The sequence below is a fragment of the Labrus bergylta genome, chromosome 14, assembly GCF_963930695.1.
Source record: "Labrus bergylta chromosome 14, fLabBer1.1, whole genome shotgun sequence".
NCBI classification, from domain to species: Eukaryota; Metazoa; Chordata; class Actinopteri; order Labriformes; family Labridae; genus Labrus; species Labrus bergylta.
In genome coordinates, this window is record NC_089208.1 from 2,051,713 (window position 1) to 2,070,515 (window position 18,803).

At 44.3% G+C, this 18,803-nt stretch overlaps 1 protein-coding gene across 1 annotated transcript; it reads right to left on the reverse strand.

The window, feature by feature from the left end:
• Positions 1–624: 624 nt before the first annotated feature.
• Positions 625–14,086, reverse strand: LOC110003744 (hexokinase-2-like). Its single transcript, XM_065963269.1, has 10 exons — positions 14,047–14,086; positions 10,267–10,429; positions 9,161–9,300; positions 8,612–8,731; positions 8,390–8,485; positions 7,861–7,960; positions 7,308–7,491; positions 7,059–7,214; positions 2,251–2,484; positions 625–1,707 (listed from the first exon to the last, which is right to left on the reverse strand). Exons 2-10 carry the CDS (start codon positions 10,352–10,354, stop codon positions 1,488–1,490), a joined length of 1,338 nt encoding a protein of 445 aa, XP_065819341.1. The 5' UTR covers positions 10,355–10,429; positions 14,047–14,086; the 3' UTR covers positions 625–1,487.
• Positions 14,087–18,803: the final 4,717 nt, after the last annotated feature.

Here is an 18,803-nt window from a genome sequence, read left to right on the forward strand (position 1 = left end):
TCTCTCTCTCTCTCTCTCTCTCTCTCTCTCTCTCTTTACTGTTTCTCCCTCTCTCTCTTTACTGTTTCTCTCTCTCTCTCTCTCTCTCTCTCTCTTTACTGTTTCTCTCTCTCTCTCTCTCTTTACTGTTTCTCTCTCTCTCTCTCTCTCTCTCTCTCTCTCTCTCTCTCTCTCTCTCTCTCTCTCTCTCTCTCTCTCTCTCTCAGGCTGCAGTTCCCAGCTGTGTCCAGCAGGGGGAGGAAGCACATTGTGTGTACACCATGCGGCTCCAGCAGGACTCAGATCAGATCCTTTTTATTTCCTGGGTTATAAATATAAACTCATTATAAATATTACTGTAAACAAGTAAAATCATCTAAAGGAGAACAGCAACACAACACAAGATTTAAATTTCAGATCAAGATGGTGGTCGCTGGGCGTCAGGCGGTGGTTGTGATGACATCACAGCCCGATGGTGGTTGCTGGGCGTCAGGTGGTGGTTGTGATGACATCACAGCACGACGGTGGTCGCTGGGCGTCAGGCGGTGGTGTGATGACATCACAGCACGACGGTGGTCGCTGGGCGTCAGGTGAACTCTCTAAATTTACTCGGCAGAAACTGTCGATGAGGGAGGTCAAGGGTCATTCAAATATGAATCATTAACTTTATTGACATGAGCGTGACGCACAGAGCAGCGAATACAAACAGTTAAATAATAAGAATAAAGACATTTTAAGAATAAAACGATATAAAAACAAATAAAGATATGGACGTCACACTCAAACTTTGAAGCTGAACTTTGACCCCTCTCCTATAAAAGTGTTTCATGAGATTAAAGCTCTGTTCATCATGTTTGAAAGATTATAAACATGCCTCCTTGTTGTGAACGAGTGAAATAAAAACGTCTGCAGGTCCCGACGCCGCTGCATCGCCTCACGTGTGACCTGTGGGATCCTCCCACATTTCCACTCCTTTGATAAAAAACTCAAAATAAAACTAAGATCTTTTAATGTTTGAGGAAAAAAACAGGGACAACTTTTCAACGGTGGCCCTGAAGATCATCTGCAGAAGCAGTTCCGGAAACTCAAAAACAGGAAGTCAGTGATTCCCCAGATGTTGGCTGCGCCCCCTGGTGGACGCCACAGGTACTGCAGGCCGTGAGATGAAACATTACACCATGAAATAATCTTAACCTGATGAATAATCTGTTTCAGAACTAAACCAACATCACTTTGTTCTCTATAAACAAAACAAGCAATCTCTGCTTCATGAAACCAAAGTAAAACCCGACAGATGAGCTGCGGCGTGAGAGACGAGAGATGAGCTGCGGCGTGAGAGACGAGAGATGAGCTGCGGCGTGAGAGACGAGAGACGAGCTGCGGCGTGAGAGACAAGCTGTGGCGTGAGAGATGAGCTGTACACCTGAAAGGACCCGACACTTTTGAGAAGAAAAATTTGTATTAAAATATTTCAGAATTAAAATCAGACAGTTATCTTCTCTCTGCTGTTAAACGTCCTCTTCCTCTTCCTCTTCCTCTTCCTCCTCCTCGTCCTCATCGTCTCCCTTGCCGTCACTGTCCTCCAACAGCCGCGACTGGAGAGCCAGCCGCTGTGCCACAGCCGTTACCATGGCAGCACCCTTCCCGCTGCCGTCCTCGGAGACGAGGAAGGTGATGTCACACTTGGGGGCGAGGAGGCGCACCGTCTCCTGAAGCTCCTCGCTGAAACTGAAGAGGAGGAGAGAAATATGAGGTGAGGGAGGATAATCAGAGCAGAGTATCATCTCGTATAAATATGGACGGTGAGTTTAAACATCCTCTGCAGAGAAGTGAAGAGGAAGCACACAGACAGGAAGTGAGTCAACACGGAGCGCCCCCTGCTGCCTGAGGGACAGAAACACAGAAGAAGAAGAAGAAGTGGAAGTTTCCACTAAATAATAAAAGAATTGTTTTCATGTTTAAAAACACCAGGAACACGTCTGTGATTGTTTTCTCTTTACTTCCTGTTTCACGGACACAACAGCTGATTCATCGGCTGAACGCCATCTCCAAACCTCGGAGTCGTCAGCGACACCTTTAGAGGCTGGTTTCATGTTTCCACTCAGCACCATTAATCTCATGTTTGTCCCTTCAGGCTCACCGTAGATATTCGTCCTCACTGCTAACGCCATGCGTCCCCGTGTGATTTTACCTTTGACGTATTCACGTGAAATAAAACATTTTGACTTCTAACTTTGTGAATCACTTTGCCTCCGTCTGATTGGCTCTTACTTTGGATGCTTCTGGTACACCGTCCCGTCCACCCCCACCGTGGTCGTCAGACGGTCCAGCTTGCGGCTCACCCTCATGTGGTTGGCGATGGCAGCCAGGGCGGCGGCGCAGAGACGGGCGGAGCGAGAGGAGACGGTGTCGCAGACCAAGCAAACCACGTGGGCGTCGACCTCGTTCCACTTCAGACCCAGCTGTGAGAGAATCCTCCGAGCATTTTCCAACCCGCTGTCCGGCCTGAGAGAGTGTGAGAGAGGTCAATTAATGAGGTCAAATCATGAGGTAAAATAAAGAAGTTAAAAAAAGAGGTCAAATAAAGAGGTCTGTCAATGAGGTCAAATAAAGAAGTCAAATAAAGAAGTTAAATAAAGAAGTCAAATAAAGAAGTTAAATAAAGAGGTCAAATAAAGAAGTTAAATAAAGAGGTCAAATAAGGAAGTCAAACAAAGAAGTCAAATAAATAGGTCAAATAAAGAGGTCAAATAAAAAAGTTAAATAAATTAGTCAAATAAAGAGGTCAAATAAAGAGTTCAATTCAATAGGTCAATTAAAGAGTTCAATTAAATAGTTCAAATAAAAAAGTCAAGTAACTAAGTTAAATAAAGAGGTCAAATAATGAGGTCAAATAAAAAGGTCAAGTAAAGAAGTTAAATAAAGAGGTTAAATAATGAGGTCAAATAACGAGGTCAAATAAAGAGTTCAAATAAAAAAGTCAAGTAAAGAAGCTAAATAAAGAGGTCAAATAATTAGGTCAAATAAAGAGGTCAAATAAAAAAGTCAAGTAAAGAAGCTAAATAAAGAGGTCAAATAATGAGGTCAAATCATGAGGTCAAATAAAGGTGACATCATGACACAGACATGTTTACTACCTTTGTTTACTTCCATGTCTGACTTTGAAGAAGAAACTAAATGAAAACGAGTCGTCACCAGAAAAACTGGATTTCAGCCCCAAACAGAGAAAAGGTGAAGAAAGGTGCGTTCTGCCCTGACGTTGATTCTGACAGTTTAAGAGAGTTTGTTTCATGCCATTAAATCTGTGGTGAAACGCGCACGCTCCTCAGAAGAGGGCGCCTACAGCCCAACACGTACCGCGGTGTGACCTCATCGTTGATCGTAGAACGATGTGACACAAAGGGTTGATGGGATGTCTGGCGCTGCCGTGTTGCGGCGACAAGCAGCAGTAGTAGTCAGTAGTAGTCACGAGTGCTTGCAGTGTGGTCTTTTATGTTGACTTTTAATAATCTTTTATGTGAACGGTGTCTACTAAATTTTCCTTGACTACGTGGATTAATCATGGATCTTTTGTGAGTGTTTTGCTTATGAACATTGTTGCCTTGGGGACTGTCATGAACATTCAAACAAACAAACAATCGGCCCTACAGACTCCAATATAGTCGGGACTTTCTTATTCAATGCAGCAATTCGGCTGTTGGGACTCTACCCGACGGCATTCCGCCGTATATCTGTAAACGCAGAGCTGATGCCTCGGAGCAGCAGACAGCGGAGCGGGGGAGAAGGCAATGCCAGAAAAGAGGAGAGCTACAGCGGCTGCACAGACCAGCCGGCAGTCGAGAGGACACAGCGGCGCGAGTGAGGAAGCGTGGCCGAAAAGGAGGAGTGAGACAGAGGCTACGCAGACTCGGGATGCGGCGCTTGCCACTGCCGTCTATTATCCTCGGAAATACGCAGTCATTGAGGAACAAAGTTGATGAGCTTCAAGCGTGTGTGAAGTGCACGACCAATTTTAAAAATGCTTATGTGATCGCACTGACAGAAACTTGGCTTACAGAGCACGATCTGAGCCGAGACTATGAAATCAAAGGTTTTGGCGAACAGCTGACTGGCAAATCACAGGGAGGGGGCGTGTGCTTGTATGTAAATCAGCGCTGGTGTAAGACTGTCATAGTTAGGGAAGCTCTTTGCAGCCCAGACATTGAGCTCTTACCCATTTCTCTGCGCCCTTTCTCCCTGCCACGAGAAATCCCACAAGTATTTATGACAGTGGTATATATTCATCCAAGAGCCAACATGGTGAATGCAACATCCACGATTGTCAATAGTTTGCAAAGCATTTCCCCTGATGCTCCACATTTTATTCTTGGTGATTTTAATTCTTGTTGCCTTAAGAAGCCTCTTGCTCATTATCACCAGTATGTAAAATGCCCTACAAGGTATGGTAAAGTGCTTGATATGTGTTATGGCACCATTAAAGCGGCCTATAAATCCTATGCAATAGCACCACTAGGCTCCTCAGATCACAATTGTGTCTTTCTGGCCCCGGTCTATCAGCCGGCCCTCAAGAGAGGGAAAGTTGAGCGCATAGAGGTTCCTATGTGGACAGAGGGAGCTATTCGTGAACTAAATGGCTGTCTTTACAGTACTTACTGGGAAGTCTTCAAGGATTCTTGTTCTGACCTGGATGAACTGACTTCCACTGTGTCGAGCTACATCACCTTCTGTGAAAACAGGATTATTCCCAGGAAGACAATGACACTGTACCCAAACAATAAGCCCTGGGTCAGTAAATCCCTTAAGAGAGTTCTGAATCAGAAAAAGCTAGCTTTCCAACAAGGAGACACCACTCAATACTGAGTTGCTAGTTGCTCAGAAGTTTGTGAAAAAAAAAATCAAACTGGCCAAAATGCGATTTAAAGATGAACTAAGGAGTGGTAACTCTCGCTCTGCCTGGAGGGGAATTAAATCCATGGTCGGTATTCAGGACAAAAAAAAACAGGTGTTTAATCTCAATAAACCTGATTCTGTTTCAGCAGAAGAGTTAAACACATTTTATCTGAGATTTGATTCACATGATTTTACTGACGAACTGGCTGAGTTCAGAGGTACTTCAGAGGGCAGTCAAATACAGATTGACGAAATGGATGTCTGTAGGACACTCGAACAGACAAGTGTCAGAAAAAGCCACGGGCCTGACTGCATCACGGGCTGCGGCTTGTTCTTGAGTGGCATTTTTACATTCATCTTCCAGCTTTATCACAGAAAAAAGTTCCTGCATTATGGAAGGAATCCACTGTAGTACCTGTAGCCAAGGTTACAAACCCCAAAAAGTTGAATGACTATCGCCCTGTGGCGCTCACCTCCCTAGTCATGAAAGGTCTGGAAAGTATCGTCAAAAGGAGCTTACTGAATCATGTCCGAAAGCATAATTGACCCACTCCAATTCGCTTATCAAGCAAGGAAGGGGGTATACGATGCCACTGCAACATTATTGGATCTTGTTGTTGGGCACCTGGAGGGGCTGAAAACACATGCTCGTTTGTGCTTTGTGGATTTCTCATCAGCTTTTAATTGCATGCAGCCCCATATTCTTGCTCGTAGGCTGTCTAAAATACCTGACTTTGACTTTGGCACTATATGTTGGCTTGTCGACTTCCTCACAATGAGGTCACAAAGAACAAGGGTAAAGCATTGAAGCATTGATGTGTTCAACAGGTTCACCACAGGGATGTGTTTTGTCACCATTGTTATTTATGCTTTACACAAATGACTGTCAGTGAGTTCCAGTCCAGGTTCATAGTTAAATTTGCTGATGATTCTGTGATTGTCAGCCTCCTGCAGGGACACGAGGTAGGCCATGGTCCTGTTCTGGACAATTTCTTAAAATGGTGCAATGACTTCAACCTGCATCTCAATGTCTGTAAAACAAAAGAGATGCTGATCGACAAAAATCCACCTGACAAAGCACCAACGCTCATTAACAGCACAACTGTAGAAACAGTGACTCAGTATAAATACCTGGGTACCATCCTTGATGAAAAACTGAACTTTGATGCGAACACTGACGCCATCTGCAAAAAGGCCAATCAGAGACTGTTCTTCTTGAGAAAGCTAAAGATTTTTAATGTTGACAAATCTCTTCTGAAAATGTTTTATTCATCTTTTATTGAGTCCATTTTGACTTTTGTAATGATCTGCTGGTTTGGTAACCTCAGCATCGTTAACAAAAACAGGCTGGGAAATATTGTTAAACTTTGCGGAAAGATAGTTGGAGTTGACTTGAATGATCTTGGCCATGTTTTTCAAGTAAGAGCCACTGGAAAGGCAAAGGCCATCTTGGAAGACCCTCAGCACCCCCTGCATGCAGAGTTTAGACTTCTGCCGACAGGGCGGAGGTTCACTTATGTAAGGAGGTCGAAATCAAATAGATACCTGAGGTCGTTTGTTCCATCAGCTGTTGGGTTTTTAAATAAGCTGTAGGTATTGTTGCCTGTACACTTTTAATATGGACTGTTGGTCCTTTGTCCCTTAACTCACTCACGCCCATCATGGTGATATCCATGGTAGTTATGTTTTATGTATGTATTTATGTCATTGTGCTGTTTTTATGGATGTATTAACTACCTCTGTTGCAAACCAAATTGCCCCTCGGGGACAATAAAGATTTTCAAGTCAAATCAAACAGGTCAACAGATTCATTCAGAGTCCGGAGTCTGGATGTCTCACTGAATCTGTCAGCGAAGTCGTGCAGACGCTGTGATCAGAGTGAGCTGGGATTCCGAAAAATTTGTGGTTGTTTTCCTCCTTCAGTCAGCTCGCTTCCTGATTTGCTGTCGTTTTGTTACATGTGACCACCCCCCACCCCCCGCCATCAGGTGATCAGATGGTGTTTTTATAGAATCTCTGGCTGCAGACTGGAGCTTCATGGTTCAAGGGTTAAAGGGGTGCTATGTTTTGAATTCTTTACAAATAAAAACTAATTTGTCTTGGAGCATCTCGCCTCCACTTTAGCCCCTCCCCCCAGATCTGGATCTCCTCCCCGCCTCTTCACTAAACATGTAGGACCCCTCACTCACTCTTCGACCTCTGAGATGAACTTGGTCAGGAAGCTCTCGGGCGTCCGCAGCGTCTCCGACGTCTGACCTTCAAACAGCAGCTTGTCCTCCGTTAGCTTCAGCAGCAGCAGCCGGACGATTTCTCCCAGATACATCCCGCTGATCATCTTCTCGAAACTACGGGAGGAAACACAATGCTAACCGTATGATGTGAAGCAGAAGTAACCACGGTGACATCACCTCGCCGTCAGCCCCACTCGCCATACGTACGTGTGGACGCCCGGGTTGATGGACGTCTTGTCCACCTCCAAGTCAAACTCTGTCTGGATTCCTCTCAGGGAGCCGTCGTCTCCGAAGCCTCCCCACTCCGTGTTGATGCACATGCGCCCGTCCTCACCCTCCACACGCTCCACGTTCTTCATCTCCTCCATGTAGCAGGCGTTGGTCCCCGTACCTGCAGCGGACAAAGACACACGGAGATGATGGAGTGGACCCTGACCCTGACCCTCGGAGGTCTTAAGGGTTTGATGGACCTCAGCGTCAGACCATTGGGAAGCCTTTTGCCGCCATTGTTGAAAACGGTTTTGAAGAGGAATGGTGGCATGCATTAGGCTAAAGGTCCACGTTGTGTCCACCTTGAACCCAGACCGTTCACTCGGTGGACTTCAGTCCTAATGGCTAGGTCAAAGAATCCCTTTCCCTCAGCTCTGTGTGGTTAAGATGAAACTAAGAGCACATTCAGTGATTTTCTGGTATTTGTAGTTTTATCACTTTCCGTTCACTTTAAACTACAGATATTTCCTCCAGGTGTCTCATTGGTTACCGATGATCATGCCGATCTCACAGCTCTGGTCTCTGTAGCCACAGCTCATCATGGTGCCCACCGTGTCGTTCACCATGGCAACAGAGCCGATATCAAAGTCCTGCAGAGAGAGAGAGAGAGAGAGAGAGAGGGAGAGAGAGAGAGGGGGAGACAGAGAGAGGGAAAGAGAGAGAGAGAGGGAAAGAGAGAGAGGCAGAGAGAGAGAGAGACAGAGAGTGAGAGAGAGTGAGAGAGAGAGAGAGAGAGAGAGAGCGAGGGAGCGAGAGAAAGAGTGAGAGTTGTTACTCTGGGGTGTTTACAAACAACAGCTGCTTAAAGAACTTAAAGTGGGTAAAATGTAAACGCTGCCCCCAAGTGGCCAAAGAGTCAAAGAAAAAGTAAAGATGCCTGTGTTTGTTTTTTACATTTAAAGGCGACCTCTAGTGGTCGTTACAGGTATGACAGGTCAGATTCTAGGAGAGAGCGAGGTCGCTAGGAGCGACAACAAATGATGTTTAAACCGTGGTGGCGTGCAGGGTGACAGACTGACCCCCCTCCTGTGGATCGCCTCCTTCAGTAACTTCACCACGTCCTCGCCCTCCACCCCCGAGCAGTTAAAGCCTTTAGTCCAGCGAATCAGGATGCTCTGCAGAGAGGACATTAATGAAGGTCGTTAACCTCCGATGACATCATTCTTTACATCGAGACGGAAAAACTGTTTGTGTGTGTGTGTGTGTGTGTGTGTGTGTGTGTGTGGGTGTGTGTGAGACACCTTGTCTATTTCTTTTTGTTCGCAGGGGAAGGAGAAGGTGAAGCCCAGAGGAAGAGTTTGTCCTTTGAGATCCTGAGAGACGAGGAAATCACTGAGACACTTCGCGATGTGGTCAAACAGCTGAGAGAGAGAGAGAGGGAGAGAGAAGGGGGGAGAGAGAGGGGGGGGGGAGAGAGAGGGAGAGAGAGAGAAGGGGGGAGAGAGAGAGGGAGAGAGAGAGGGGGAGAGAGAGAGCGAGGGAGAGAGAGAGAGAGGGAGAGGGAGAGTCAGAGAGGGGGGAGAGAGAGAGAGGGAGAGAGATAGAGAGAGAGAGAGAGAGAGAGAGAGGGAGAGAGTTAGAGAGAGAGAGGAAGAGAGAGAGAGAGAGGGAGATAGAGAGAGAGGGAGAGAGAGAGAGAGGGAGAGGGAGAGAGAGACATATTGTAACACATATGAAGGTCTGAGGTGTCCTGATGACGATGCAGCTTGAAGCTTTGTAGGAACTCAAACGTCTGCTCGTCCTCAAAGACCCTCGGTGACCAGCGATATTTAAAAGATGGCGTGTGTCACCTGCTGACCGGTCCCCAGCATCATCTCCTTTGGGATGGCACAGAGCTGACTGCCCACTGTCTGCAGGTCCTCCACCACGCGGACATGAAGCACCCGGAAGTTTGTTCCACCCAAATCCAGCGCCAGGAAGTCGCCTTTCTCTGTGGGCGGGGACAACACAATTACGGTGGCCCTAAAGGTCAAACGTTTCTGACCACAGGAAACACTGAGTGCAGAAACCAAGACGTGTAGTGAGACGTCTTAATGAACTAATGTTTTAATGTTGAGATGTTCCTATAGTCGACCTTCAGGGCCACCGTACACCAAGCTTAAAGGAAGAATGTGTGACTTTTTGAGCCAGTAGGTGTCGCCCTTGAGCTCCAGCATGAAACCAAAACAAACTGCTGTTTGGCCACGCCTCCTCTATACTGAAGCCTCCGCCCTCCTCCAGAGACACACCTCCAACCCCCCTCCACTCTCGTTCACATGAAGGAGTTCAGTGGTGGACAAAATTGTGCAAGACACGCTAACTAAATAGCTTCACATCACTTGTGTCCTGCATTGTTGTGTTAGAATGCTAATGTTAGCGCTCTTTAGTTAGCTCGTAGCTTCACATTAGCTGTGTCCTGCATTGTTGTGTTAGCATGCTAATGTTAGCGCTCTGTAGTTAGCTCGTAGCTTCATGTAAACTGACACAGAATGAGCGTGATCTAAAAACTCTTACTAACATCCAAATAATCAGTGAGTATGTTCTTCTTCTTCTCTCTAGTTCTTGACTAAAACAGCTTTTATACACAAGGGGAGGAGCCGGCCGTCCCGTCCATGTAAACACGGCTCTGACAACAACACAGCCAGCGGGACTCGAGCTTCTCCCTCATTGTAGACAGTCAGGACTCAGAGACACATTTACACAGGACAGACTTTATGATTTATTTATGTGGAACATGTTGAACATTCTTCCTTTAATGATGGGGAATAAAAAACATTTATTCTATGATTTAATGTCATTAAAATGTTTTCCACCTTCACGTATGGATACCTGTTGTTTTATTGGCTTTGATGACGTGCTGCTGTAACAGCATTATAAAGATATCTGATCTCAGGTAGTCCATGTTTCTATCCCTCACCTGTCCCGTCAGGCGTGGCTCTGACGAAGCTGGGCAGCATTTTGACGGGCGCCTTGTGGTGCGTGTGTTTGCCCAGACCTCGGACCATGTCCTTCTTCAGCTGAGCAGAAACCTGCCGCAGCTTCTCCTGAGACAGACAGAACAGGTCCAGGTACACCTGCACCTGCACACACAGGTACACACACAGCAGTCAGTCACAGTTACACCAGGTGTTTCAATAAATAAATAAACTTCAAGCACAAGTGGAAGACAAACATTAAATTTTATGCAGATATAAAAACAAGTCAGGACTGAAATGAACCAAACAAACATCCATCCATCATCTAAACCAACTTCCTGTTCAGGGTCACAGGGGGGGCTGGAGCTGATCCCAGCTGTCATTGGATGAGAGGTGGGGTTACATGCTGGACTGATCACCAGCCAATCACAGGGCTGACATATAGAGACAGACAACCAGACACACTCACATTCAGAGAGTCAGCAGTTAACCTAACAAGCATGTCTTTGGACTGTGGAAGGAAGACGGAGAACCAGGAGAGAACCCACACATGAACGAGGAGAACATGCAGACTCCACACAGAGAGACTTCTGAAGGACGGGGATTCAAACCAGGAACCTCCTCAGAGAGTCCCGTCAGACGGGGATTCAAACCAGGAACCTCCACACAGAGAGACTCCCGTCAGACGGGGATTCAAACCAGGAACCTCCACACAGAAAGACTCCCGTCAGACGGGGATTCAAACCAGGAACCTCCTCAGAGAGACTCCCGACAGACGGGGATTCAAACCAGGAACCTCCACACAGAGAGACTCCCGTCAGACGGGGATTCAAACCAGGAACCTCCTCAGAGAGACTCCTGAAGGACGGGGATTCAAACCAGGAACCTCCTCAGAGAGACTCCTGTCAGACGGGGATTCAAAACAGGAACCTCCTCAGAGAGACTCCTGAAGGACGGGGATTCAAACCAGGAACCTCCTCAGAGAGACTCCTGAAGGACGGGGATTCAAACCAGGAACCTCCACACAGAAAGACTCCCGTCAGACGGGGATTCAAACCAGGAACCTCTTTGCTGTGGGGGGACAGGACTAACCCCTGCACCACTATGCAGCTCTGACACAAATCAGACACTTAAACACAGATGACATCATTTCCCCAGCAGGGGGCAGCATGTGTTAAAGTCCGCAGCTGCAGGGTTGGATTTCCAAACTGAGCAGAAAACATCCAAATAAATAAACGGAATAAGTAAAGGAAACATTGCAGGCCAGTTCCCGCTCACAGCGGATGTTAATGATGATGATGTAATAAAGTATGAGTATTATGCAGAGGTTCAGGTCACACCTGTGCTGGAGACACTAATAATCACACCTGAGAGATCTCAAATAGGAAGTGGATGTTCCGGTTTAGATGCAGCTCAAGGTATTTTAGGAATCTGCCGCCTCTCTCTCCACGGAGAGATTTCTTCTTCTTCTGGGGTTTTTACTGAAGCTGGAGAGGAAACGCGGACTGAGTATGCAGAGAGGCTGGCAGGTCACTGTTTCAAATGAAATCTTCAAGAATAAAGAAGACCAGAAGGAACTCTCTGTGCAGCGCCCTGCAGAGGCTTTAGACTCCGCACTGCTGAATGTCCCCGTCTACATCCTGGCACTCTAAAGGCTTCAATGAGACGTGTGTGTAAATCTGTCTCTATAAGACGTGAATCATCTTTAGACAGGTTGACTTCCTGTCATGAAGGAGTCAGACTGAGATCATGATGTTTACCTGCTGCTCTCTCACATTTAGTTCAGGTACTCTACGAGTCAGGGTGTCTCATAGACCCACAGTGTTGATGCGTCTCTCCTGCTAAACCCGGACGTTTGGAAGTCTGGTGTGCAGGAAAAGGCCGAGCTGCTAAAACACATAACAATCCTCTGGAGGTGGCGGGAACAATTCACATTTCTCTTCCTGTTTCCAGCTTCCTTCAAAGCTGGAAAATCACTGCACAGACAAGTGTTCAAAGATCTGCACCGACCTATCTCTGATATCACAGTGATCTGGTTTCAGTGTGCTCATTGCACTAAACCTGTTGAATCCAGACACACCTCTACAGAACCCTTCAAGCTGTGAGTGAGGAGTCATGTGGGACTAGTTTAGGTGTATCCGTGTTTCTCTAAGTCCAGGTTTTCTGATGAAGGCTCACTCTGACGATCTGTTGTTAAAAACACCTCAGACAAGTTACAACAGTGCTGCTGCTGCAATCACGTGACGATGAGGGAGGAACTCTGGGAAAGAAGCTCCCACACAGAGCTCTCAGGAGAAGAGCGTGCTCGTATGACCATGACTTCAGTGTTTGGTTTCACAAACATCTTCATTTAAAGTCCATCATGGTCATTAACCAGTAAATCAGTAAACAGGTGTGTCATCACAAGCCACAGCCCTGAACACTTTAGAAATCCTTTCCCAACAGTTTCAGAGATAATCCTGGATCAGGATCAGGATCAGGATCAGACACACAAACATAAAATCTGGATCTTCTCAATCTTTTATTCTCCTTCTCGTTTCAGTTTCAGTAATTTTCCACCGACGTGTTCGCTCAGGCCTCGTCTCTCTCTTGCTTCACCTCCTCCTCTTGTCTCTACACGTGGTTCACCTTTCTTCATTCCTCCATCGTGACTATTGTCTTTAGATGGCCTTCAACACGTACAATAAAAATAACACTCAGACCTTCATTTAGTCTGAGACACATTTAAAGCAAATATTATTTATAAGATATTTGACTATTACCAGGAAACCCTGAGGTAGCACGACCACACATCCCCATTAGACCGGGAACATCCTGTTTTCCAGCTCTGTGTCCCAAACCCCCAAATATCTATAAACACAGTTCCTGTCCCGCTTTTAACCAAAACAATACAGAAACAGACCGGTAGATAGACCGGCGACGCTAATCAAGCTAACGTAACAGAGGATACATTAAGAGAGCCTGATAGCTGCGATGAGGGATGCCACATTAATCAAGCTAACGTTACGGAGGTTTTGAATTGTCAGGAGTAACTGCAGCTGTAAGAGAGAATTAAGACCGAGGTGCTAAAATAAGAATATCACATGTTTAGTAGAATATACTTTAATAAAAGTACCAAAGTATAATCAGAAAAGTTAATTAAAACTGATAATGAAGCGTTGAAGCTGGTTGGGGAGGACCTGATTTTTGACTTCATGAACATTTACATTTATTTGAAACACTTTTTTTTAATCAACAGAGGTCTCCTTTAGAAATGAAGCTGTCAGGTAAATGTGTTATAACAATCATAATGAAATGTCCTCCTTTAACTGCTGCTGCTTCAGATTAAAAAGGAAAACACTCGGGTAAAACAGCTCAAGTGTTGTTCTTGTGTAACTGTGTAAGATCTCTCTGGTCGTCAAAAACACTCAACATTGTAATGGATAAAAATTCACCGCTTCTGAAAAGTGGGCGTGATGTCAAATTAAGAAATGTTTGATGATCGTCTTGAGTGAGTCACACAGAGAGAGATTTCTTAATCTGAGATCCTCCCAGCAGCTCCGACTCCCTGAAATAGTCTGTTTGTTTCTTCACAACAGAGAGACGGTTTTACACAATCACAGTGAAGCAGCCGGACAAATAGAGAGAGGTTAAAAGTACGTGTGTGTGTGTGTGTGTGTGTGTGTGTGTGTGTGTGTGTGTGTGTGTGTGTGTGTGTGTGTGTGTATGTGTTAGTGGTTAACAGAATTGGACCAATCAAAAACAGTTCCTGTTCTTCTAGTTCCTCCTCAGGTGACACGTACCTTACTGAGCGTGTCCGGGGGGATGCCGTCCAGGTGTAGGTTAGCTACAGGTGTTAGGTTAGTTATTCTGGCTTTCTTTAACACCTGTGTGATGTCACCGTTAGCTTCTGTGCTGCTCATCTGGACAGAAGAGGTTAAAGGTTAATATGGTCTTAAATGACGCTCAAATATTTGTCTTTCTCCAACAGCTGTGTTTGGACTCACCTTCAATCAATATTAGTTTTACAGCCGGAAGTGGATCGAGTTGTTTTACTACCAGCAGTCATCATGGCATCTGTCTTACTTTTAGCAACTTACTTTTAGCAACATTACTGCTAGCGGCAGTTTTAGCAACATTAGGCGTTAGCGGTGTTGGTTTGACCCTTTGGCTCGAATGAAAATATCTCAAGAAATATTGAACCATTGAGGTTAAAGTTGGTTCAGATATTGAGTTTGTCCAATGGATCAGTCTGTGTGACTTTGAAGATTTAAAAAACTTTAACCACAACCAGCGTTAAAACGTCAAAAACAAGGCCCGTCCCAAATCAAGACTAGAAAGGTGTTTCTGTTAGAGACCCTGATGTTCAGTGTTGATCAGTTTGGGGGTCAAATCAACGAGACACAAAGATAAAGATGAACGTCAACATCTGTCCAAGAAAGAGAAAAATGCAAGAATGCATCCCAGCCGTGCAGCAGGTCGGCGTACTAAAGGAATTTTTTTATTATCATCCTCATTTTGTTCTCAGTTAAATATTCTCTCTGTGTAAAAATACAGATTCAGAGTCTTCCCTGTCCTCGCTGTGCACCAGTTTGATTTGAAAGTGATTGACGCCCTGTCTCGTATCGGCATGGTCATGTCGACGTCTGAAGGTCATGTCAGCATCTGAAGGTCACCAAAGCTGGGCGGCCTATCAGGACAAAGACTCTGCTTGTATTCAGAGGATCAGATTTAAAGGGCCCATATTATGCTTTTTCTGGTTTTATATGCCCTTTAGTGTGTTTTCCATGTGTCCTGTGCATGTTTAGGCACATCTATGTGCAGAAATTCAAAGTCCGCGGAAACGTGGCTTCTCCTACGTCCTCCTGTTATAGTAGAGGAACAAACCCCCAAAAAGGCTTTAGTTTTCGAGATACCTCTACCCGAGGTAGAACAAAGCACAACCATATTTTTCATAACTTGAACATATCTAGTTTATGAAATGGATGGTTGTATAAAAATATTTTACTGCAAAATAACTTTTTTGGATGTTTTATGCATCTTACCAAAAAACGAAAATAGGTCAAATTAGGGCTTCTCCAAAAGAGACAGCTCTAACCTTATCACATGTATCTCTGGGAATCAGAATCAGAATTTCACCAAATTTGGACAGGATGTTCACAGATAGTTATTAGTTTCAATTATGCAAAGTTTTTTATCAATACCATTTTCAATTTTTCAATTTTTCACACTTAAACACACATGTAGCTTAGGCAGAAATTGAAAATTGAAACAAAAATTCAAAATGTATGTGTATCAAAGTCTGTCAGTAAGGACACCAAACATTAAAATATGTCATTCGTATCTTCTTTAGACTGTTATCTCAACATAAAAGCAAGTTATTTGACTTTTCACTTGACCCTATGCTGTCACCAGCCCCTAACAGGAAACTAGTGCAGCCAGAATTTCAGGGCGACCTGGTACAATGGGGCCCTATGGATGTGTATTAATGAACTTAAAATACAGTATTTATATATATAACCTTAAGTTCTTAGAAATTAAATATACTTCATATAGTCTATTTGTATATCAGCTATAGAGCCTGTTGTAGTTTTTTTAAATGTATTTCAGTCATATAAAGATGGTGTGTAGTCACCATATCTCATGCTTTTAAGAAGAACCCCAGTTACTCCAGAGGATACACTGGATGAAGGGATAGTTTTTATAATACCCTAAGTGTGATAAAGTGTTTAAAAAAAAAGCTACAATAGCTATTTTTGTTGAATGATTTATCAGGCAACAAATGGAGCTGGGATACAAAACCTTTGTGTCACACTAAGCATCCCCTGGGGACAAGGTTTGACCTCTTATCTCACAGGAGCTATAACTGCTCCCAAAGTTTCTTCATCTGGTACAGATAAGCCACGCTCCAACTGATGTTTGACCAATATTTATTCTTTTCCTTTTGTCAGCAAACACCATGAAAAACTAAAATGAAGTAAATAAAGACACAAGCATTTATGAGCACGGATGACTATACAAAAGCTAAACAAAATGTCCTTTACAAATAAAAATACAATTACATACCGTGTGCGCCTTCTAACCAGAAATGTTTAGGCTTTGCAGTCTTTTAAAGTTCTTCACAGATGCGTCTCCTTCATCTGTGTCCTACCGTTGGTACTAACTTCTGGCAGCACGTTTTTATTGCTCCAATTAAACATGTGAACACTGCATGCTGAACACTCAGCGCAATACACAATTAGACCAGTAGGTGTCAGTAACAGAGCATAGAATCTGAACACATTTCAAAATAAAACATTTTCTCTGTAATTACAACAAATCCTGTTCAAAGAAATATAATGTTCTGCGACAGCTACAGGAGGTTTAAGAAAACAATTGCTGCAGAAAATAACCATCAACAAAGTCAACCAACCAAACAAAAATAACAACCATGTCAAGACATCACAAACAAATCAAGGCATCACCAAATCAAGACACCATAACTATTAGCTGTAGCATTAGCCGCATGTAACGCTCAGTTCTAGCCCCCCTCAATAAAAATTTGTCAGTGCGGTGTCATTGTCAGTGTGAGATCACTGAGCAAGCCCTGCAGCTCATGTTGAAATTTCCGAGAAGCGTGCTGAGCAACTGACCAATAACGACAGAGCGGATCGGCAGACCAATCAGAGCAGACTTGGCCCACGTGGGGTCTAACAGTGTGGGCTCAACAGAGTGTAGCTGACGGACTCAGAGCGTAGAGGGAGCAAGGAGGAGCAGTTCATGAAAACAGACACTTTTTTTAGAACTTTAGCTATTGTGAACGTACAAAAGTAGGTACATAGATTAAATATATGAACCCCAAAAAGGGCATAATATTGGATCTTTAAGGTTGTAAACTTCTGAAAAATGTCTTCTTTTTAGAGAAATGGAAGTAACTACTGTCAATAAATTACCCAGAATCCTTTTCCTCTGCCTGTCATGTAGTCGTATAAAGTAAACTGCTGATTTAAAGCATTCAAACAGGAAAGTCCAGTGACGGTCTAAAGGGGAACAAGTCTTTACTTCCAGCTTTTCAGTCTGAGGTCGGCAGCATCAGAGACCTTTGTTAAAGGGAAAGTTCCCAATCAGAAGGTCAGGAGGTCAACATGAGAGCTGCCACTTCCTCCTTTAGGAACTGAACTGATCTGAACTTGACCTCAGGGGGTCGTGAGACATCACAAGTAAAATAATGAGTGAAGTGAAACTTCATTTAGTGGTCGGTCAAAGTTTTGATGACTTATATTTACAGATTTTTTAAAACACAGTGAGCGCACCCGTGCTGTTGGGGGTTCGATGCCATGCTCAAGGGCATCTCGGCAGTACTCAGGAAGTGATCTGGCACCTCTCCAGATACCAGACCAACTTTAGTCAACACCGAGACCTGAACCGGCGACCATCCAGTTCCCAACCCAAGTCCCTACAGTGTGAGGGACGCCCCTACAACAGGACGACCAGCGAGAAAGACCAGTTAAAAACAACGTGTGGTGCTGTTGCTCCTTCACCACCTGAGTCTCAGCAACACTGAAGCCTGGGCTCAGATATTTGGAGGAGAGTAAAGAGACTGTTCTCTAAAGGGAACTGTGCTCACAGGTTGACGCTCAGCCAGGTGAGAGAATTAGCGTGAAACACACACCTGTAGAGACGGTCCAACGACAATATCGAGCAGGTGGAAACATCTAAATCATCAGCATAGAAACAGAGACCCAGACACTGAAACTCTCGTTAACTCTTTACTTTAATGTGAAGGCGTCATAAAATGAATCTGTCATCTGCTGTTGTTTTCTTTGTGTCAAACACTGAAGATGTGACAAACACTGAAGATGTCAAACACTGAAGATGTGTCAAACACTGAAGATGTGAAACACTGAAGATGTGAAACACTGAAGATGTGACAAACACTGAAGATGTGACAAACACTGAAGATGTCAAACACTGAAGATGTGACAAACACTGAAGATGTCAAACACTGAAGATGTCAAACACTGAAGATGTGACAAACACTGAAGATGTGACAAACACTGAAGATGTCAAACACTGAAGATGTGTCAAACACTGAAGATGTGTCAGACACTGAAGATGTTAAACACTGAAGATGTGACAAACACTGAAGATGTGACAAACACTGAAGATGTCAAACACTGAAGATGTGACAAACACTGAAGATGTGAAACACTGAAGATGTTAAACACTGAAGATGTGAAACACTGAAGATGTTAGACACTGAAGATGTGAAACACTGAAGATGTGACAAACACTGAAGATGTGAAACACTGAAGATGTGAAACACTGAAGATATGTGAAACACTGAAGATGTTAAACACTGAAGATGTGTCAAACACTGAAGATGTTAAACACTGAAGATGTGAAACACTGAAGATGTGTCAAACACTGAAGATGTTAAACACTGAAGATGTGAAACACTGAAGATGTTAAACACTGAAGATGTCAAACACTGAAGATGTGTCAAACACTGAAGATGTGACTAGTGATGTGAAAAGCAGTTCTTTTCAATGTACTGAATCAGTAGAATCAGTTCAGCAAA

Excerpts from the sequence above, each read along its gene's own strand:
- LOC110003744 (XM_065963269.1), bottom strand. The coding sequence starts at position 10,354 with ATGGTCCGAGGTCTGGGCAAACACACGCACCACAAGGCGCCCGTCAAA. Across the intron at positions 9,301-10,266 it reads AGCCACGCCTGACGGGACAG|AGAAAGGCGACTTCCTGGCG; the intron begins GTGAGGGATAGA and ends CCCCGCCCACAG. Across the intron at positions 8,732-9,160 it reads TGCTGGGGACCGGTCAGCAG|CTGTTTGACCACATCGCGAA; the intron begins GTGACACACGCC and ends TCTCTCTCTCAG.